The sequence below is a fragment of the Urocitellus parryii genome, chromosome 4 (genome assembly GCF_045843805.1).
Source record: "Urocitellus parryii isolate mUroPar1 chromosome 4, mUroPar1.hap1, whole genome shotgun sequence".
In the NCBI taxonomy this organism is placed as follows: Eukaryota; Metazoa; Chordata; class Mammalia; order Rodentia; family Sciuridae; genus Urocitellus; species Urocitellus parryii.
The window spans coordinates 9738328-9761733 of NC_135534.1; the positions used below are offsets into that span (position 1 = coordinate 9738328).

Genomic DNA, 23406 nt, shown 5'->3' on the forward strand with positions numbered 1-23406 from the left:
GCTGGCATTGAACTTGCAACTCTCCAACCACCAGCTCTTGAGCTGCTGGGATTACAGGCATGTGCCACCATGCACAGCTCACTGTATTTTTATTATCAGAAATAATGTATTACTATTTTGAAAATTATTAAGTGCCTTCTCTTGTGCTGCTATTTATATTGTGACATTGAGTAATCTTTAATAACTCCAGTAAGAAGTGATGGGTTACATTCACTTTTTAACTGATGTGTAATAAATTTACATTCTTGGTGATATTATGTTACATTCTGATGCAAGGATACATTGTGTAATGTTCAACTTGGAGTAAGGATATCTATCATCTCAAACATTTATTCTTTGTATTGAGAACATTCAAAATTATTTATTCTAGCATTTCTGGAAATACACAATACGTTATCATTTTCAATAGATACCTGCTGTACCATAGAACATCAGAATAGAACATTTAGGTACCTATTGACCAACCTTCTCTAAAATATAAAGTAACAGTAGTTTCAGGCCTAAAAGTTCTAACTCTGAAACCAAATGTTTTTGCAACTATTATATTTCACTTGGAATTTCACCAAATTTAATCTGCTATAACATCCGGCCTGGGTGTAAATCATACTCCATTGACAGATTCCCTACTTTTTACACTCTTATAACTCTGTACACTCCAATCATGAGTGGAGGCAGCATGCCTACAATACCTAGAAAATGTATACATGGAACCAAATCATAAAGTGGACCTAGCTTTATAAAATTCATTGATTTACAGAGATAAACTTTAATTCTAACAATGAGGGAAAAGTCTCATTTCAAGTGGATAGGGAAGAAAGTCCAAATCATTAAACAAGTAACTTTTCATAGTTTTCAATTTACAGTGAAAATCTTCTGGTTAATCCTTTATAATTCTCATAAACTAAGTCTTTAAACTGGCTTTATTCATAGATAATTTTCATTCTCCCCAATCCCATTGTAGCTCTCCCTACATGAGGTAGATCATTTAGCATCCATATCCTCAATGAGTCAGAGGTTTCAAAGATAATGAGCATATTTATCTCATCCTCTAGTACTTACCACTATATCAGCCCATTATTGACATATTATAAATGCTTGTTGTTTTTGTTGTTTAAGTTTGTGAAATCCACCATACAGAAGGAGTTGGATGCAGTCCAGGTCAAACCATCTATTTTTCAATTGTTCCATGCACCCAAAGTGATTATGAGAACCTGCTGCTTGTGCTTTTTCAGGTAAGTTCCATCTAGTGTTTAGTAACTTCAAAATGTTTAAGATGTAATTGCATTCCTCTTTTCAAAAAACATTAGCCATGAGGGATAAATATGGTAGAGTAGAGAAAGGTTGCACCTTCCAGTTTCTCTGTGGCTTAAAATTGAATCAATGGAAATACTGTGTCTCAGTGAGGTAGATATTAAGGGAATTCACTAAAATTCAATACTGGACAGTCAGAGATTTGGAGAGGCCCAGAAGTACTGATATTTCAAATAGAGGATATGAAAGCGTACATCAGTGCCATGACAGTGGTGTCTACACGGCACAGGGGAGGGGTGTCACAAAAATATTTTAAAAAATCAGAAAAAAATGGCATGGAGGTACCCATAGAATAGAAAGAGAGCCTGAAATTAGTTTACTCTGAGTCTACACTTGGAGTTGGTGATTGAAAAGTGCTCTGTGTTTCTCAATTTGGGAAAAGTGTGAAGCCAACTCATAGAAGTCATACTAGATGTGGGGAAAACCTTTGCTATAGGAACCATTAGAAAATATTGACACAGAATGGAATCTACCATAAGGTCTAGAATACATGCTGTTGAAACAGGTACACAGAAGATTTCATCTAGAATTCAGTTCAGGGATACAGAGAGGAGTGTGACTTACTTTCCAATGGAGTCTGGCAACTCATTTAATCAGCTGAAGATATTTAGGAAGCCAAACAGGCAGGCATGATTACTTTCAAGGATTGAGTCTTGGAAGGCCATAGTCCTGGATAGTGAAGTGTGCTGTGCCCCCTCACCCAGGGAACTTGGTTACCCTCTGAGTGAAATTTTCAAGAAGTCTCTGGGATTGGGACAACCAGAATAGATTGCCATCTACCTGGTTTTATTGGTTTCTTTTACTAATATCTCCAGAATATGACAAAGAATATGACAAATAATGGATAGATCTCAACTGTGGGAACTTTCCATTTAGATCTTTGCCTCATCTCTGCACTAAGCATACATTGACCTAGACTTTCTAGACAATATTCCAACAGATGGTATTTCTCATACATACTACCTTGTAGTGATGAACTGAAAACAAAAGAGTCATTTCAATGAGCTTTGAGTCAGACCACTCCATATTTGATTCCAGGTATTTCAATTAAGAAAAAGGAGAAAGGGTTAATAATCCCCAAATCTTTGCTATAAGATGCACATACCCCAGGAAGAAATGGAAGGAAGAGTAGTCTGGCATTTGTAGTAAATATGCATCCTTGGTCAGTTTCAACCACCACAATGAAGATAATTCTTTCATTCATTGTTAACAAACTTTTTGTTCTTCCAGTTGTATTTACAGTTTGGTTTGTATGTATACATAAGTATGTGTGAATGTATGTATGTATATACATTATCTTTTTCATATTTTATCAGATTCTTTTTTTATTATTTTGCTTTTTAGGGTTAGTGAGGTTTTTTCTCTTTCTTTTCTTTTTTTCTATATGACTTTCTCTCCTATATTCTTCTTCTAATACTAAAATTTTTCTGTTCTCTCTCTCTCTTCTCTCTCTTTCTCACTCTGTAACCCCATCCCTCTTTCTCTCCACTTTATTTCATTTTTAAAAATATTTGCCTCTTTCTTTTGGGCTTCACTTTATCCCTTTATTCTGCTTTATTTGTGTCCTTTATAATATTCCAATCTTTCTTTTCACTTTTTCCATTTTTTCTCTTAATGAACCAAAAATTTCTCATATTTTAACACTATTTTATGTAATTTATTCCCACACCATTCATAGTGTTACAGTTATTATTATTTTGGAAGTCATAGTTGACACCTGGTATTTCCATTAGTGGCTGATTGTAATTTTTGCTGTTGCTAACTTTTGGCCCCACTATTTCTGTTTTGTGGCTATTAGTGCTGAAAATATCAGTTGGCATCTGGTATTCATTTTAATGCTATGTATTGTTTGCTACTATTGTTGCTGTTATTTCTTTTTCTTTTTCTATGAGATGCTAGAGATCTGGTATAACACTTTAACTTTATTGGGTAGATATTATGCTTCTGAGCCACACACTCTACCCATTTAGGAAATAGCACATTTTTCTCCATATATTACCTAACTCACTCAAACTTTAGCGACACAACATCACAAAGAATAGGAGAGAACCCCCAAATTGACAACCAGGAATGACTAGATGGACTCAGTGCTCACTCATTAACATCTTTTCTTAAAGAAAAAGCAAAGAGAAATAACACAAAGACTGTGAATACCACATCTATGAAGCATTTCAAAATAGATTGCTCCCATACCCCTTTAATATACACACAATTATCAAGTCTAGAAAAGCAATCACAGAGGGTATACTCCTTATGCCCTTCTATATATAACACAATTTCCTGACTTACCAAAAGGACCTCCCTGTTTTGAGATCTCATAGAAAGTGGAATTCTCAAGCTCCAATGAAATACACACTATTAGAATATACTAAGCTTGATATATGTTTTTTTTCCCCAGGATCTTCTAGCTTTCAAGCTCTGTGTTGAAAAATCTGCATTATCCTAATTGGTTTTCCCCTATAGGTAATCTGATTCCTTTCTCTTGTGGCTTTTAAAATTCTTTTCTTATTCTGTATGTTGGGTATTTTCATTATAATGTGACTTAGTGTGGATCTGTTTTGATTTTGTACATTCAGCATGTTGTAGGCTTTTTGAATTTGGACTTCCAGTTCATTCTTAATGTTTGGAAAGTTTTCTAATATTATTTCACTGAATAGATTGTACCTGTATGCCTTCCTGTATCCTAATAACTCTTAAATTTGGTCTTTTTATGCTATTCCCATATTTCTTAAATTTTCTGTTCATGGTTTCTTACAATTATCACTGTGTGGTCTATGTTATTTTCAAATTTATATATTTTATCCTCATTGTCTAATGTCCTATCTTCCAAGTGGTCTACTCTGCTGGTGATGCTTTCCTTTGAGCTTTTAATTTGGTTTATTGTTTCTTTCATTTCAAGTATTTCTGTTCTTTTTTTGGATCTCTCTCTCCATGTTGCTTCCTGTATTTGTCAACGTGATCTTTCACTGCCTGTATTGCTCTCTTCCTTGAGTTCACAGAACATTTTAACCATGCATATCCTAAACTCCTTCTCTGTAATTTCTTCTTCTGTGGCTCCCAATGATTGTAATGATGTGGTGTCTTCATTTGTTTGGGGCACTTTCTTCCCTTGTCTTTTCATGTTGCTTGTGTGTCTTCCTTTCCATCTCTGTGGGTCTGGATTGCTCTTGTAGGGTTCCAATACCTCTCATTTGTGGGGAAGGGCAGTGTTAACAGATCCCAATATCAACAATATGCCACTTATGAACAATTTGTTGTTATTAAGATATCTACAGTTTAATCTCAATGTCCAGAATTGTTGGATTCAATTATTATCTAAAATATAATCAGTAGTTTTGTAAAAAAGTTTCCAGTTTCTGACAGTGGACAATGAACTAAGGGTAGGGTGTAGGATGATATGCCGAGGAGGTAGGATGTGAGAATATAGAGATAATATATCTTAGGAAGTGCAAAAGAGAAATCTAATGAAGAGGGTTAGTAGCAAGAGAATAGACAGGAAGTAATTTAGGGTCGACAAGTACTGGGAAGACAGTGGAGTACATAAAACAAACACACATATGTATTTAGAAATACAGATGTTAAAATAGTAAAATTTGGAGGAGAAAAGAAAAATGAAAGAAGAAAAAGGAAAAGAAAAAGGGAATATACAACACTTCTATATTATATTATTCAGACTCAATCCTCAAATTCTATTTCATGCAAAGTTCTTGGTTTCACATATGTTGGAGATGTGAGTGCCAGAGGATAGAGGGGTAAAACAAAACAAAACAAAACAAAACAAAACAAAACAAAACACCAACAATTTGAAGGAGGAAACCAGGTTTGTTGCTAGCTTTAGAAATCTATATGTTTTCTATTTTTCTTCTCATCCAATAGGTGGGGTTGTTTGTTGTAAGCTGGTGTCTCTGCTCTTGGGATGGTAGAGGTAACCTGGGTTGGAATCCTGGTCCTGATTCAGGGCACCTGGAAGTGGGGAGTGGCACCCACCAGTCCCTGCATGGAGACTGCAACTCATGGGTCTCCTTTTGGGACTGCTCATATGACTTTAGTTCTCAGTCCTATCTCCCTATCTTTCCTGGAGATTTCCAAGTTCCTGGTCTCTCTGTTAGACTTCAAACTTTAGCCCCATCTCCCTCTCCTTTATCAGTTCCCAATTGAGGAAACACTCATCCTGGGGCTCCCATGGGTGGCTCCCTGATTACACTGCACACCTGTGTTGGGCAGCTACTGTGTTGGGTTACCTCCACTGGGGAGGAGGGGAGATACTAAAATACATTGCAAAACAAGTATCAGGAAAGCTATACTATTAAACACACCTGGAAATATATTCAACAATTTACAACAACCTTATAACCAAAAACACTTCAACAAGAAAAGATTGTACCCTACAAAGTTCTTGACATAAAATTGGAAGAGAAATCCATCCCAACAGATGCACTAACCTCAAAACTGGAAATATGAAAAATTGTGGTAAAATAAAATCTCCAGAGGTTAATAACTCACAAGCAAAAGATATTGCAGTATATAAAATGCTGGATAAATAATTCAAAATAATAACTATTTTAAAAGAGGATTGAATACCAAGAAAAGTCAGGAAAACTGAATAAACTAAGGAAGACATTACAGAATATTAATGAGAAATTCAACAAAATAAGATAGAGATATTGAAAAAAACTGAAAAGAAATCTTGAAAACAAAAGGCACAGCGAGTCAAATAAAAAATACAGCTGAAATTAAATCCTTTTAATGTATTAGAGCAGGTAGTAGATACTCAAACCTTGGAGATAGTGTCATCATTCAGACAGTATTTAAGAAAAAAATGAAACTACAGTAACAAAATACAATATCTCTAGGACATTATGAGAGAAATTGAAGGCCCATAGACATTGAGTAATGAGAAAAGATGCAGGTCTACCAGGTGCCTGAGAGTGACCATAGGCATCAGCACCCACATAAAACTTTCATCCACCCACCTGAGCAGATGTCCCAGATGCAGCTCCCACACAGGACACCTGACAGCTACCCAAACACTGGATCTGAAGCCATCACTCCTGTGTGGACCCCCAAGTCACTTCCATCTTGGGATTCTGCAGCAACAGAGATAGTCCCCTATGCACCATAGCCTGCCTGCACAAGGGAATGTCACCTAGGCTCTGAAGAAAGCCACAGACACACACTGCATGCCACATATCCAGTCTCTAAACTCATTGTCCAAAACCATTGCCATTCTCCCCCCCAACCCAACACCCCATGGCTAAAAGCAAATGCCTCAATTTGGGGTCACCTTCATGAGCATCTTTAGTGGGGGCAACTCCAGATAGCCAGGTTCCCAGTTTCTAACTCCTCCTGCTCCCCAGCAGATGCTTACCTGGCATAGTGACTGCCCAACACAAAACAGCTCTTAGCAGGGCAGGTGCACAGGATGCCCAAAGCCCCAGAAAGAAATGTCCTGTATTAGGAAGCAGTAATGGAGAGGGTGAGTGTGATAAGTTTAGACACAAAGAGACTAGAAACTGTGAAACCAAGTTCTTTGCATGAATTAGGATATGAAAAATGAAGGGCTGGGGATGTGGCTCAGGTGGTAGAGCGCTCGCCTGGCATATGTGTGGCCTGGGTTCGATCCTCAGCACCACATACAAACAAAGATGTTGTGTCTGCCGAAAACTAAAAAATAAATATTAAAAAAGGATATTAAAAATGAGATGACTGAATAGTAGGATATTACAGTTTTGTTGTGTATCTTTTCTTTTTATTTTTCTCAGATTTTTACTATTTTAACATTTTTTATATTTCTTACTATATATGTGTGTTTGTTTCTACTGTCTTTCAATTTACTTGTCTACCAAAAATTATTTTCCCTCTACTCACCTGCTACTAACTTCTTACTTAGATTTCTCTTTCATGCTTCCTAAGATATAATAACTCTATATCCTCACTTTCTGCTTCCTCAGTATATCATCTTACACGTCACCTCCAGTTCTTTTTCCACCATCAGAATCTGTAAACTCTTTTACAAATCTACTGATTATATCATAAATAATAATTGAATTCACCATTCTGTAAATTATAACCAAACTGTAAACACCTATTAGCAGCTATTTGTTTTTATTTGGTATATTGTTTATGTTGGTATCTGTTAACGTTGTACTACCCATCAAAGGAGAGGTATTAAAATCCTACAGGGGCACTATAAGATTATAAGGTAAAATGGTAATGCCTTAGATCCACAATGCTAGAAGCGAAGACACACAAGCAACATGGAAAGACAAAGGAAGAAAATGCCTCAAACAAATCAAGATACCACATTATTAGAATCCATGGCCAATACAGCAGACGAAATTACAGATAAGGAGTTCAGGATGTACATAATTATAATATTCTGTGAATTAAAGGATGATATAAGAGAGCAAATAAAGTGAGCAAAAGATCATTTTGACAAAGAACTACATAAGCAAATAGAGGAAGCAAAAAGATCACTTCAATAGGGAGATAGAGGTTCTAAATTAAAACCCAACAGAAATCCTTGAAATGGAAAAAATAATAAACCAAATTAAAAGTTCAATTGAAAGCATCACCATCAGATTAGACCACTTGGAAGACAGGACTTCAGACAATGAAGAAAAATATGTAATCTTGAAAAGAATGTAGACCACACAGTGAAAATGGTAAGAAACAATGAGCAGAACATTCAAGAAACATGAGATAGCAAAAAAGACCAAATTTAAGAGTTATTGATAAAGAGGGAGGCATAGAGTTTTAAACCAAAGGAATGGACAATCTACTCAATGAAATAATTGCAGAAAATTTTCCAAGCATGAAGAACAAAGTAAAAAACAAAATTCAAGTGGCTTACAGAATGCCAAATGTACAAAATCATAACAGATCTAAACCAAGGCACATTATAGTGAAAATGCCTAACATACAGCATAAGGAGAGAATAATAAAAACCATGAGAGAAAGATATCAGATTACATATAGGGGAAAAACTAACTAGGATATCTGCAGATTTTTCAACCCAGACCCTGAAAGCCAGAAGATCCTGGAACAATATATATCAAGCCTTGAAAGAAAATGTATGCAAACCAAGAATCTTGTATTCAGAAAATTTAATCTTTAGATTTGATGATGAAATAAAAACCTTCTATGATAAAAGTTAAAATAATTTACAGCTAGAAAACCTGTACTATAGAACATCCTTGGCAATATATTCTATGAAGAGTAAATTAAAAAAAAAACAATGAAAATAAACAGAGGGAGGTATTACACTAAAGGGAAAACTAATCAAAGGAGAAACCAAGTCAAATTAAACAACTAATTTAAACAAAATGGCTGGGAATACAAATCATGTCTCAATAATAACCCTGAATTTTAGTGGCCTAAACTAACCAATCAAAAGACATAGACTAGCTGATTGGATCCAAAAAGAAAAAAGAACCCAACAATATCCTGTCCCCAAGAGACTCAGAGTAAAAACATACACAGACTGAATGTAAAAGGATGGGAAAAATCATAATATACATGTGGACTGCAGAAGCAAGCAGGGGTTTCCAATCTCATTTCAAATAAAGTAGACTTAAGCTAAATTTAATCAAAAAGGACAAGAAGGACAATTCATACTGCTCATGGGAACCATACACAAACATGACATAATAATTATAAATATATATGCTCCATTATTGTTCATCAAACAACCTTGTCTCAAGCTCAATTGTCAAGCTGACCACAATACAATAATTCTGTGTGACATTAACATACCTCTTTTTTTGCAATGTTTAAAATATTATTAATAGAAAAGAGTCATGAAAAAGCAAACAAGTTTACTATACATAATGAAAATACAACTTTTGAAAATTTAGTGATATACTATTGTTTCAAAGAAGTAAGAAAATATTTTCTATAATATTTTTTAACATACCTCTTTCACACTGTATAGATCTTCCAAAAAAGGTGAAATATATATATATATATATAATATTTCATCCTTCACTGAGTGAATGCACTTTCTTCTAAGCAGCACATGGATCTTTCTCTAAAATAGACCATATATTATGCCACAAAGAAACTCTTAACAAATACAAAAAGTAGACACTACCCTGCATTCTATCACACCACATTGGAATAAAATTAGAAATCAATGGTAAAATTAAGAATAAAAACTGCCCCAACACTTGGAGACTAAATAATATGCTACTGAATGAACAATGGTTGCAGAAGACATCAAGGAGGAGACTAAAAAATTCTTAGAAGTAAATGAGAACATTAATACAACATATTGAAATCTCTGGGACACTATGAAGGAAGTACTAAAAGGAAATTTCATTGCATGGAGTTTATTCCTTAAAGGAAGAAAAAGTCAACAAATGAATGACCTAACATTACATTTTAAAGTTCTAGAAAAAGAAGAACAATTCAACATTGAAAGCAGTAGAAGACAGAAGTAATTAAAATCAGAGCTAAAATCAATAAAATTGAAACAAAAGAAAAAATTGAAAAAAAACCCTTAGCCATGCTAACAAAGAGAAGGAGACAGAGGACTCAAATCACTAACATACTCATGAAAAAAATATTAAAACAGACACCACAGAAATACACTATATGATTAGAAATTATTTTGAAAACTTGTGCTCCAATAAAATAGAGAATATTACAGGTATTGACAAATTTCTAGAGTCATATGATTTGCCCGAATTGAATCAGGATAATATAAACAATTTAAACAGATCAATTTTAAGCAGTGAAATAGAAGACACCAACAGAAGCCTACCAATTAAGAAAAGCCCAGACCAAATGGATACACAGCTGAGTTCTACAGGACCTATAAAGAAGAAATAATACCTATACTCTTCAAATTATATTGTGAAATATAAAAAGAGGGAGAATTTCCAAACTCATTATATGAGGCTAATATCACCCGGATACCAAAACCAGACAAAGACACAACAAGGAAAGAAAACTTCAGGCCAATATCTCTAATAAACATAGATGTAAAAATTCTCAATAAGGGCTGGGGATGTGGCTCAAGCGGTAGCGCGCTCGCCTGGCATGCGTGCGGCCCGGGTTTGATCCTCAGCACCATGTACAAACAAAGATGTTGTGTCCGCCGAGAACTAAAAAATAAATATTAAAAATTCTCTCTCTCTCTCTCTTTCTCTCCTCTCTCACTCTCTCTTAAAAAAAATTCAATAAAATTCTGGCAAATCAAATACAAAAACATCAAAATGATAGTGCCCCATTATCAAGTGAGGTTCATCCTAGGGATGCAAGGTTGGTTCAACATATGGAAATCAATAAATGTAATTCATCATATTAATAGACTTGAAGATAAGAATCATATGATCATCTCAATAGATGCAGAAAAAGCATTTGACAAAATACAGAACCCATTCATATTCAAAGCACTATAAAAACTAGGGATAACAGGAACATATCTCAACATTGTAAAAGCTATGTATGCTAGACCCTAGGCCAACAACATTCTAAATGGAGAAAAACTGAAAGCACTCCATCTAAAAACTGAAACAAGAAAGGAATGCCCTCTTTCACCACTTCTTTTTAACAGTTCTTGAAAAACTGGCCAGAGCAATTAAAGAGAAGAAAGAAATTAAAAGAATATGGATAGTAAAAATAAGAACTCAAATTAGCGCTAATTGCTGATGATATGATTCTATATCTAGAAGACCAAAAATTTAAACAGAAAAATTCTAGAACTAGTACATGAGTTCATCAAAGTAGCAGGATACAAAGTCAACACCCATAAATCAAAGGGATTTCTGTACATCACTGACAAATACTCTGAAAGGGAAATGAGGAAAACTACCCCATTTGTGATAGCCTCCTCCCAAAATAAAATACTTGGGAATTAACCTAACAAAAGAGGTTAAAGACCACTACAACAAAACAATAGAAGGCTAAAGAAAGAAATCAAAGAAATCTTTAGAAGATGGAAAAATCTCTATTGTTCTTGGATAGGCAAAATTAATATTAACAAAATGACCATATTACCAAAAGCACTATACAGATTTAATGGAATTCCAATTAAAACCCCAATGAAATTTCTCATAGAAATAGAAAAAGTGGTCATGAAATTCATTTGGAAAAAATAAGAGACCCATAATCACTAAAGCAATCCTTAGCAGGAAGAGTGAGCAGATGGTATCAATATACAAGATCTTAAACTATACTACAGAGCAATAGTAACAAAAACAGCATGTTATTGGCACCAAAATACAATGGTAGACCAGTGGTACAGAATAGAGGACACAGAGACTATCCCACATAATTACTGTTATATTATACAAAGTTGCCAAAACATATTGGAGAAAAGATAGTGTCTTCAACAAATGGTGCTGGGAAAACTGGAAATCCATATGCAACAAAATGAAATTAAAGCCCTATCTCTCACCATTCACAAAACTCAACTCAAAGTGGATCAAGGACCTAGGAATTAAATCAGAGACATTGTGCCTATTAAAAGATAAAGTAGGCCCAAATCTCTATCATGTCAGATTAGGCCCCAACTTCCTTAATAATACTCCTATAATGCAAGAATTAAAATTTAAAAATTAATAAATGGGATGGATTCAAAAGCTTCTTCTGAGCAAAAGAAACATCTTGGGAGCAAATTTTTACCACTCTTACAATGGATAGAGTGTTAATCTCTAGGGTATATAAGGAACTCAAAAAGCTAAACACCAAAAAAAAAAAAAAAAAACCAAATAGCCCAATGAATAAATGGGCCAAGGAACTGAACAGACACCTCTCAAAAGATGATATACAATCAATCAACAAATATACAAAAAATGTTCAACATCTGAAGCAATTAGAGAAATGCAAATCAAAACTACTTGAGATTTCATCTCACTGCAGTCAGAATGGCAGCTATTAAGAAGACAAACAACAAAAAGTGTTGGTGAGGATGTGGGGGAAAAGGCACACTCATACATTGCTGGTGAGACTGCAAATAGGTGCAACCAATATGAAAAGCAGTATGGAGACTCCTTGGAAAATTGGGAATGGAACCACCATTTGACCCAGCCATCCCACTCCTTGGTCTATACCCAAAGGACTTAAAAACTACATACTACAGGGAAATAGACATATCAATGTTCATAGCAGCACAATTCACAATAACTAAATTGTGGAACCAACCTAGATGCCCTTCAATAAATGAATGGATAAAGAAAATGTGGTATATATAGATAATGGAATATTACTCAACAATAAAAGAGAATAAAATCATGGCATTTGCAGGAAAATGGATGGAGCTGGAGACTATAATGCTAGGTGAAGTAAACAAATCTAAAAAAAATGCTGAATGTTTTCTCTGATATAAGGAGACTGATTCATTGTGGGGTTGGGAGGGAAAACATGGGTGGATTAGACAAACTCCAGATAGGGCAAAGGGGAAGGGATATAAATAAGGGAAGGCATATGGCATTATAAAAATATGGTGAAATGAGATGAACATCATTACCCTAAGTATGTGTATAAAGACAGAAATGCTGTAAATATATTTTGTATGCAATCGGAGATACAAAAAATTGTGCTTTATATGTGAAATATGAATTTTAATGCATTTTGTTGTCATATATAACAACTTAGAATTTTTTAAAAAAGAAATACTACACACAAAAGAACTTGCAAACAAACTACAAAGCTCTGCAATTGATTACACTCACTAGAGGAGCAGTTACTAATTTTTAAATTTAAATACATGAAACAAATGAAAATGGCAGAAAAGAATTATGATCTCTTCATAAGAACTCTGAATAAAAAGAGCTCAACTTCAGCTAGATGTAGACTATCAGAATGTATTTAAAAACAAGACCCAGGTATATGCTGTTTGCAAGATTCATCAACAAAGGTAGCCATAAGCTGATAGAGGAAGAAAGAAAATTATATTCTATGCTAATAGAGTTAAAAAAGTAGTTGTCACTATACTCATATGTAACAAAGAGATTTCAAGCAAAAGTTAATCAGATGAGACAAAGAAGGTTAGTACACACTTGTAAAGGGAACAATCCAATAAGAAGAGATAATCATAGTGATATTTATGGCTAAAGTAAATATCAGTGCACCTAATTACCATGAAATAAATTCTTCTTGACATTAAGTCTAAGATAGACCTGAATGCAATAATACTGGTGATTTCAGCATATCCCTCTCATAAGATATAAAATCAACAGATGTGTTATGGCTTGGGGATGAAGTACCCCGCCAAAACTCTGGTGTTAATGTTCTGAGGTGGAATGATTTAATTATGAGAGCTGTAATCTTATCATAGGATTTATTCATTTGATGGATTAATAATTTTTGATTTTGGGGGTACTGGGGATTGAACTCAGGAGCACTTGACCATTGAGCCATATCCTCAGCCCTATTTTGTATTTTATTCAGAAGCAGTGTCTCACTGAGTTGTTTAGTACATTGCTTTTGCTTTTGCAGGCTTTGAAATCATGATCCTCTTGCCTCAGCCCCCAACCCAGTTGTGATTATAGGCATGTGCTACCCCCCCAAATGGGTAATAATTTGAATGGACTAACTGGGTGTTACTAATAGGTAGATGGGATGTGGCTGGAGGAAGTAAATCTCTGAGGGTGTGACCTTGGAAACTATATCCGGTTTCCCTGGTCCCTCTTTGTCTCTCTGTGTTTCCTGATTACCACAATGTGAACAATATTCCTCTCTCATAATGTTCTTTCTGCCTTATCTTGGGCCCAGAGCAATGGAGACAGCTGACCATGGACTGAACCTCTGAAACTGTGAGACTAAGTAAACTTTTATTCCTCTAAATTTCTCTAGTCAGGTATTTTGATTAGAGCAACAAAAACAACAAGCACAACCCTTTTGATCTAAATAATACCATAAATTGAATGTACCCCACAGAAAATTATAGGCTATTTCATCCAATAACAAGCAAATTCACCTTCTCTCAATAACTCACTGAACATTCTCCAAAATAGACCATATTTTAAGTTACAGGTGTTTGAAAATATAAAATAATCAATATAATCCCTTTTATCAGATCATAATGGAATTCAATTAGAAATAAACACGAAATTACATAAGCACATGGGGAATAAATAATTCTCTTTTGAAAAGAAAAGGGTCTTAGATTAAATGATAAGAGAAATTTTATAAATTTCTAGAATCAAACGAGAATAGTAATACAGCATTAAAAAGTTCTGGGACATTATGCAGAGTTGTTGCTAAGAGGAATTTTATAGAAGTAGATGCCTACATTAAAAAAAGAGAAACAAGTCCCAAATAAATTATCTAATGTTATATCTCAATGTGCCATAAAATCAGGAAAAAAACTAACTCCAAAATGAGAAAAAAAGTTTAGAGATAAATAAATGAAATAGTGTGGGGTTGAGTGGGGGGAGGATCAATGTAACAAATACTTCATTCCTTATGAAGTTCAAAGATTGATAAACCCTTAGGCAAACTAGCCAAAAGAAAGAGTTTAGAGACCAAATCAATAAAACTAGAGATGAGAAAGGCGATATCACCACAAACATTTTTGAAATCAAGCGGATCATTAGGGACTACTTTAAAAACTTCTATTCCAATAAATTTTTAAATTTAGAAGATAATGACAATTTCTAGACATCTACGACTTACTCATACTGAGAAAAGAGAATATAGGAAACATAAATAGAACAATATCAGGGAATGAGATTGAAGACATAAAGGAAGCTTTCAACAAAGACAACTAATGTCAATCATCATCAAATTATATCATAAAATAGAAAGCGAGGGAACACTTCCAAATTAATTCCTTGAAACCAGTATCAGTATTATCCTGATGCCAAAACCATGAGGAAAAAAAATACAGACCAACATCTCTGATGATTATAGACACAAAAATACTTACTAAAAATATTAGAAAAATGAATTTGAAAACACACTAAGGGGATTGTACACTGTGATCAAGTTGAATTAATCCCGGGATGCAAATTAGTTTCAGCATATACAAATCAATAAATGTAATTCTCTAAGTTGCCCAAGGTGGCCTTGAACTTGCAGTGCTCCTGCCTTGGTCTCCTGAGTCACTGGGATTGCTAGGTGGGCACCACTGCCCCTGACTAGGTCATTGTACTCTTAAAAACCAGGAAACACATGGAAAACTCTTCTCCCTAGTGCCTTGCACACTTACTTACTAGGATTAAGGTGAAAAAGGACTCCACACCAGGGATCAAACAAGAGAGACTCACTGTTGCAAAGAAACCATTTATCTAATTTCCAATGTCTACCCCTATCTATATTCATTCCTTTATCCCCTTAAATTGAATGATTAGCTCAGATTTCAAATTACCTTTTTCTGCCTAGAATTAAGTAGTTCAAAAATTAACTTTTACTGGAATATGTGTGTATCTGCTATATATTCTTTTGTGGCCTCAGTAAAAATTATAGCAATATAGATCCCATGGTAATTTATGGTAATTTAAGATCACTGCCTTAAAAACAATTGTTATATTATTCCATTCTATAATTATCATTGAATATTTACCATCTTGAGCCAATATAATTATCATGTAGGAGTCTCCTTCAAAATCTTAGGGAATGTTCCTTAGGCTCTAAATGATATTAGATGTCTCTTCTCCTTTCACTTCAGATTTTCAAATGCTGTGTCCTTTTATGGCCTCATACTCAACCTGCAGCACCTGGGGAGCAATATCTTCCTGTTCCAGGTTCTCTTTGGAGCCATTATGCTCACAGCCAGCTTTGTTTCCCTTTGGACTCTGAATTACATGGGTCATCGGACAAACCAGATATTTTTCTCATTCCTGGCCGGAGTTTCCATTCTAGTCAACACATTTTTGCCCCAAGGTGAGAGAGACCAAGGTTTGGGGAAAGAAAGTGTTTCCCTCATTCCTTAGGAATTAAATCATCTTACCTGCCTGATGCACAAGAATATCATTAAAAGCCAAGGATTCTTTGTAGTTAATATGAAGATTTGAAATGGATTATGGCAAGCACTTGGCAGGACTTAGGCTCCAACTATGCCTATGTCCTTAAGGTATGGTTCAGACACAAAGCTGTCCTGACCACATCCAAGATGAACCTGAACAGCAGTTCCAATGGTACAAAACAGTGTCTTTAGAGGAGGAGCTAACAACGTGCCTCTGGCTAATGACAATTTTCATAACAATCCTGGAGGATGTAGGCCTTGCAACTGCATCTCCAAGTGGGCATGTGATACTCTTCCTGAGACTCTTCCTGATTTTTAAGGCCTCTCAAACTCAATATATTATTAGGAAAGGTTTCTTGTATTCAGTTAAATAAAAATCCTTTGTCTTCAGACAGAAAGCAAGACGACAGGAGGAGTAAGGGAATCATTTAATCTTAATATGTCTTCTAATCTGTTTTGTAATTTGTCCTTAGAGAAGAAATGAATAATGACTTCTACTTTTACATGTAATTTTAATGCACCAATTAAAAACAATAAATAAATGAAAGGAAGATCAGTAGAATAGAGGATCAGGGAGATGGAGGAAGAGAGTGAAGGGGAAGTACTAGGGGTTGAAATGGAACAAATTATGTCATATGCACTTATGAATGTATCACAATGAACCCCATTATTATATATAGCAATAATACACTAGTAAAAACACTAGAAACAGATTAAGAATCTAACCCAACCTATTTTACTAACTTACCCAATTGATCTCATTAATTATTGTGGGATTTCTGTGGTCACCATGCTCCACCATATTTCCAGAGCAGGAAAATATTTTGTAAGATTTCAGACTGGAAGTCTCCATTCTTCTCCCCAAAAGAAGTTTCCTGCCATACAGGAGAACAATCTGTTTTCTTTTACAGTCCTATTTTGATTATTTTAGTGAATTAAAAATAATCTGTTTAACCTCTGTTAATTCTGTAATTCAAAAGTATGTGATTAATACCCAGGATAACATTATTCACTTCTGAACAGACTTTCTATTATCAGGCTTTTAAAATCCTGAATTATTGCCTAGAACTTGCCTCTTTTCAGATTGTCCAATCCCTTTGTCATTGTGTGGAGGAGGACCTACCCCACATCACACATTGTTACCATACTCTTAGTTCTAAGCTGTTTAAGACATGGGTCATAAACTCCTCACTTTTTGTTCACATATAGTTCTAGGCCCTTCAGAAAATGCCCTGAAAAACATTGACAGAATTAATAAAACAAATATTTCCTGATTTCTCTATTTCCACCATTATGAGCAATACTCAAATGTACAGAGAAAATTGAGGCAAGAGATTTAGACCCTTTTGTTTAGTGTTTCAGTCCAGTTTTCAGATGTTCATCAACCTCTCCATCATCTCTGAGGGGCTGCATTTTGTCTGTCATTTGTTTCTCACCTGCAAAAACTACAGCAGAATCACCTCACAATTAGTTAGAGATAGCAGATTTCTTCAGCAAGATTTTTTATTCTTCCTGGTCTCTTCTCTCCAGAAATGCAGACTCTTCGTGTGTCTTTAGCAACTTTGGGAGTTGGAGCTGTTTCTGCTGCCATCACTGGTTATGTTATTCACCAAATTGAGCTCCTCCCCACTGTATTCAGGTACAAGATCCCAAAGACCTATCTGCTTTCCAAAGATGACTTTCTGAACTAATTTACACTTAATGCAGGAATAAAAATGAGGCTGCTTATGTGTCCAAGACATGAATTGTAATACAAATTTTAAAACAACCAATAATCCACAATTATTTAAAACAGACTTTATGCCTCACAATGTGCCAAGTCTTTTACTGAAGTTTTTCACTTAATCTGAAGAGCCACTCTACAGGATTGGTGCTATGAATATTCTTGTTTTAATTATGATGAAACTTATTAATTAGAAATCAATAGTGGTCAACATCACAATTAAGAGCTGGTTGTCAAAGCCCATATGTTCAATAACTCTGCTGTTTTGTCTTCCCAAATGAAATGGAGTTGACAAGTGACAACATATATACAGATTTGTACAAGATTTTCTTTGTTTTGTTATTTTCATCCTAAGGACAATACTGATGGGCATCATTTCAGGATTCCACAGAATAGGGGCAATAGTGGCTCCTCTCCTGATGACCTTACTGGGGTATTCTCTCCGTCTGCCCTGGATCATCTATGGAGTCATCACCCTCCTTTCTGGCCTTGTTATCTTGCCCCTTCCAGAAACCAGGAATCAGCCTCTTGCTAACACCATCCAGGATGTGGAAAATAAGTAAGTAAATGCCCTGGTCATCACCTGAGTAGGAAGTGGCTAGGTTCTATAGCTCTGTGATGAAGAAGCAAATGACCATTTGCAGCCATCTGTCCTACACATAGACTCAGATCTGAGCTATTTCTGCTTGACCCATGTCTTTAATTCAGTAGCAGCTCTCCTCTACCCACAAAGCTGTATCACTCCTCTTGAGACTAGATCACACAGATCATCTTGCACCAGTCCTTTAATAATGAAAATGTCAAAGTTAGTCATACTGTGAAGGGCACACACTCTCTGCCCTTAAGGAAAGCACACTGATGATGTTTTCTTATAAATATGTGGAGACTCAAATACTTAATTCTCATACTTGTGGTATTATCAGGCATTAGTCCAATGAGTGCTCAATAAATTATGGGGAGGAAATGAGCATGCCTCAAAGATACAAACTTGATTACTGCTTAAGTCAGAAAGGATTATAGGACTAAAACAGAACAACCTTACTTATAAACATGACAATATATCTAAAGGAAGTAGATCCTATAAGATTTAATCCAATTTAAAGCCATGTATAGTGAAAATTTTAAGGAGAGAGAAATTGAAAAAGTGGGATGACAGAATTTGAAATGAGGAAAAATGAAAAAATGTTTTCCTCAGAAATTCTTAATTTCACTTTGACTTTTTTCTCCCAAAAATGTCATTAACCAAATGTATCAATTGAGAAGGTAAGAGTATCAATACTCAACACTGTCTTCCCAGGCATTCCCAGATATCAAGGCCTTTCTCAGCACAATGGTGTCTAGGAAGTATTGAGATAGAACAATATCAAGTAGAACTTGTTACAAAGCTCATCATCTAGCATGGAGGATATGTGCACTTATTCTACATCTTTGCTTCTTTTTTTCTTCTTCTTCCCAGCACAAAATATTCAAGAAAAGTAAAGCAAGAAGATACTTCCACAAAAGTAACACAGTTTTAACAACTTCCCAAGAGTTGATCCAAAGAAGAATAAAATAAGAAGTAAAAAGTCAAGATTCTTCTTTATGCCAATAAAACTAGTAAAAAATATAATGGACAAATGGATGCCACCTAAAATCACTCAATATACAAATTTTCTCAAAATAATTTATGATTTTTTGTAATCTCACCAAACAATTGTTGGTTTGAAGGAAGACATTGCAAATAGTTTGAAGTTCATCTTGAAATTAATACTAGAAAAAGAAGCCTTGTTTTCATGATCCAGCAATCCCATTACTTTGTATACATCCAAAAGAGATAGAGTTTGTATGCCAAAGAGATACCTGCACTTCCATGTTAATTGTAGCACACCTCATTGTCCTTCAAAGTATGACTATTTTAAGAAAGTGTATTATATTACATGAAATGGAACACTACTCAACCATATAAATGAAGAACATTCTGCCATTTGCAATAACACAAATGAACAGGGACGAGATTATGTTAAGGGATGTAGGAAGTACAAACAGAGAATGACAAATACCACATAACTCACTCATATATGAAACCTGAAAATGTTGATCTCAAAATACAGTAGGATGGTGATTTCTAGAGACTGGAGCACTTGGGTTCGGGGAGTGAATGGAAGATGTTCAAAAGATGCCAAATTACAATTAGGTAGGAGAAGTAAGTAAGAAAGATCTATTGTGCAACATATTGACTATAGTTAATGACAGCATATTGTATTCTTGAAAAATGCTGAAAGGATGGCTGAGTGCTATTGCCACAAAGAAATGAGGTAATGCATGGGTTAATAAGCTACATTTAACCATTACACAATGTACATGTACTGCAAAACATCATGTTGTACAACATAAATACCTATAATTTTGTATGTCACTTTGAATAGATAAAATTTGAAAGCAAGGAAAGGAAAAGGAGTAACAAAGAGGCTGGCTCATATATCGTAAATGTCACCACAAATCATAATAATTCCAAAAAACATACCGTGTATAAATCAACACTTAATATATGAAATTTTTGGCACCAAAAAAACACTTATCAATTGAAATATTCTGTAATAAATAGTATTTATTAGCTATCTGGGAATAAATTTACAAAAATATTTGCAATGACTATTTGTGGTAATATTTTGTTGTTTTTCCCCTGGATTATTTCTGGCTTCACAATTTAAACCACTAATATGAATCACTTTATAATATTATAAATATTATCAGACACTAAGTCTCTATTGATATGATTGATGAATTCAACATATACATATGTATATGTGTTTAACATATAATTAGGAATAAAATTATACTTCAATGCAAAAGTGGGCAAAAGCAAGAGCAAATAATTCTCAGAGGAAAAAAAGCCACATAAAAATAAGTATAAGAAAATATTTCTAAATTTGTGATCAAATAAATATACACTAAAATGAAATACCAACTTTCACTTGCCAAAATAACAAAAATTATTAATCCTATTATTTATTCTGCTACAGTAAATAAAAATTCATACAACACATTCTCTCAATACAAATTGCAAAGCCATAGTGATCAAAAGAATATGGTACTGGTATAAAAACAGACACACGCAGCATTGAAACAGAACAGAAAATCCAAAAATTAATTTCCAAATTTATAGACATCTGATGTTTTACAAGGGCACCAAGAACATAACTTGAAGAAAAGATCATCACTTTAACAAATCATGCTGGAAACACTGGATATACACATATAGAAGAATGAAATTACACCCTACTTCTCATTACACACAAAAATCAACTCAAAGTGGATCAAGGATCTAAATGTAAGTGCTGAAACTATGAAACTACTAAAAGAAGTCTTAAGGAAAACCCTTGAAAACATTGAAACTGAAAAAAAAAAAAACAACAATTTTTGGATAGATCCTCCCAATGCACCAACAGGGAAAGCAAAACTAGACAAGATAATATCAAACCAAGAAGTTTCTGCACAGGAAAGGAATCAGTCAACAGAGTCAAGGCAACCTACAGAATGGGAGAAAATATTTATAAACTATTCATCAAAAAAGTGGTGATTGAAAGGTGAGTGACTCACCTGAGACGGAGATTCAACCAAGAGATTTATTGGGGGTCTGTCCGAAGGGGAAGAAAAGGAGAGGCAGAGAGCAGAGAAAGGAGTGGAGGAGGGCAGAGAGGAAGAGAGCAGAGAGCAGAGGAAGAGAGCAGAGACAGAGAAAGAGAGTAAAGAGAGGAGAGAAAGAAGAGAAAGAGACCAGGGAGTGTGATCTTGCAAGACTTGGCTTAAGAAGTGTTGCATAGGTGACATGGTGGGTGCTGATTGGCAAGGTGACTCAGGAACTGCTAGCAGACACTGTGTCTTATGGGGATTGGATGAGGAAATGTTTCAATTTGATTGCTCTTTGGCTTTGCACCCTTCAGAGAAGAGGGGAGGGGTAAGGGATTACACAAGACTGAAACTTAACTTTGGTGGGGAGTCTCCCACACACCCAACAGTGATGATTGGGTGATAACCACTCAATAACAACAAAAAAACTGATTTCAAAATAGGCAAATGGTCTGAATAGATGTTTCTCAAATGGTCAACACTAGTCATTAAGGAACTGCAAATCAAAACTACAATAAGATATCATCTCATCCCAGTTAAAGTGGATATTATCAAAAAGACAAAAATTACAAATGCTAGCCAAGATCCAGAGAAAGGTTAAATTTCATACACTGTTGATGGGAATGTTAACTGGTATAGCCATTGTGAAAAATGGCGATGTGAATGCTCAAAAAACTAAAAGTAGAATTATCCCATGATCCAGTAATCTCACCACTAGCAATATATATCCAAAGCTAAGGATATAATTCTATCAATGAGATATCTGCATGCTTATGTTTACTACAACACTATTCACAATAGACAAGTTATGGACTTAGCAAGATGTCAAAGATAATCATTTGAATGGAATTTTAAATGAGGGGATCTGGGGGAGTGTGGTGGTCTATGAGGCTCACTGCTAACCATGTAGCAGTGATGTCCCTGAGTCAGATGGATGCCACAGATGGGGTCTGGCCAGAAGCAAGGTGGCCTAGGCTTTTGCTTCCTTAGAAGCAGGTGGCACCCAGCACTGAAGCAGAAAACCAGAGGTGTCTCTCCCCAACCTCAGCCTGGGCCAAAGGAAGACAGGCAACTAGGGTGGCTGGAGAGGGGTCCACTGCCCAAGAATGGGAATTCTATTCACTCAAACATGGAGATAATTTAATTGCCAGGAGCACAGTTATCATAGTTGAGTTGGCTAGTGCAGGGAAAACCAACATTCTTTACAAATTTTCTGTGAGTTAAGTTGTAAATAGTACCATAAAAGGTAATGTAGAAGAGAGGATGGTGAAAAATACACATTAACAATGTTGGATATTGATGGCCAGATGATCAATTCATTTTCCCTGGAGCACTTATTATGCTAACATAGAGTTTGTAATAGCTGTTGTGGACATAAAGAGGGATTCTATAACTAGAGAAGAACTCCACAAAAATGTTCAGTGCATCAGAACCTAAAAACAACTAGGATTATTAATTTTTGTTAACAATCAAGATGTTAAAGAATTCATGGTTTTAGCAGAAATCTCTCACTTTTTGAAATAAGTGATGTTAAATTTTCTTCCTTTTGAAAATTTTTAGATCAGTTTATGATAAATATATCTAAACCATTAACTTTTGCAGCCCTTTGGTAAAGCCCAGCCTTTTATTGATAAAGAGTCTATGAAAAGAACTGGGTATATAACTTAGATGGTAGAGTGCTTACCTTGCATGCACAAGGATCTGGACTCAATACCCAGCACCACACAAAAAAGTTTTTGGAAATAGGATACTAGAGAACTTATCATCTTTGTATGTGATATCATCTATTCAAGAATCACCATGTCAATGGGGACTCTTATTAGAAGTTGATAAATATATATAGATGAAA

General features: G+C 34.9%; 1 protein-coding gene across 1 annotated transcript in view; it reads left to right on the forward strand.

The window, feature by feature from the left end:
• LOC144254463 (steroid transmembrane transporter SLC22A24-like) overlaps positions 1-19465 on the forward strand; it is a 53329-nt gene extending 33864 nt beyond the window's left edge. The window contains exons 6-10 of the mRNA XM_077797633.1: positions 1117-1232; positions 15929-16143; positions 17756-17864; positions 18304-18507; positions 19405-19465. Of these exons, the coding sequence (XP_077653759.1) occupies positions 1117-1232; positions 15929-16143; positions 17756-17864; positions 18304-18507; positions 19405-19465 (705 nt within the window). The remainder of the gene's footprint in view (positions 1-1116; positions 1233-15928; positions 16144-17755; positions 17865-18303; positions 18508-19404) is intronic.
• The last annotated feature ends 3941 nt before the right edge of the window (positions 19466-23406 follow it).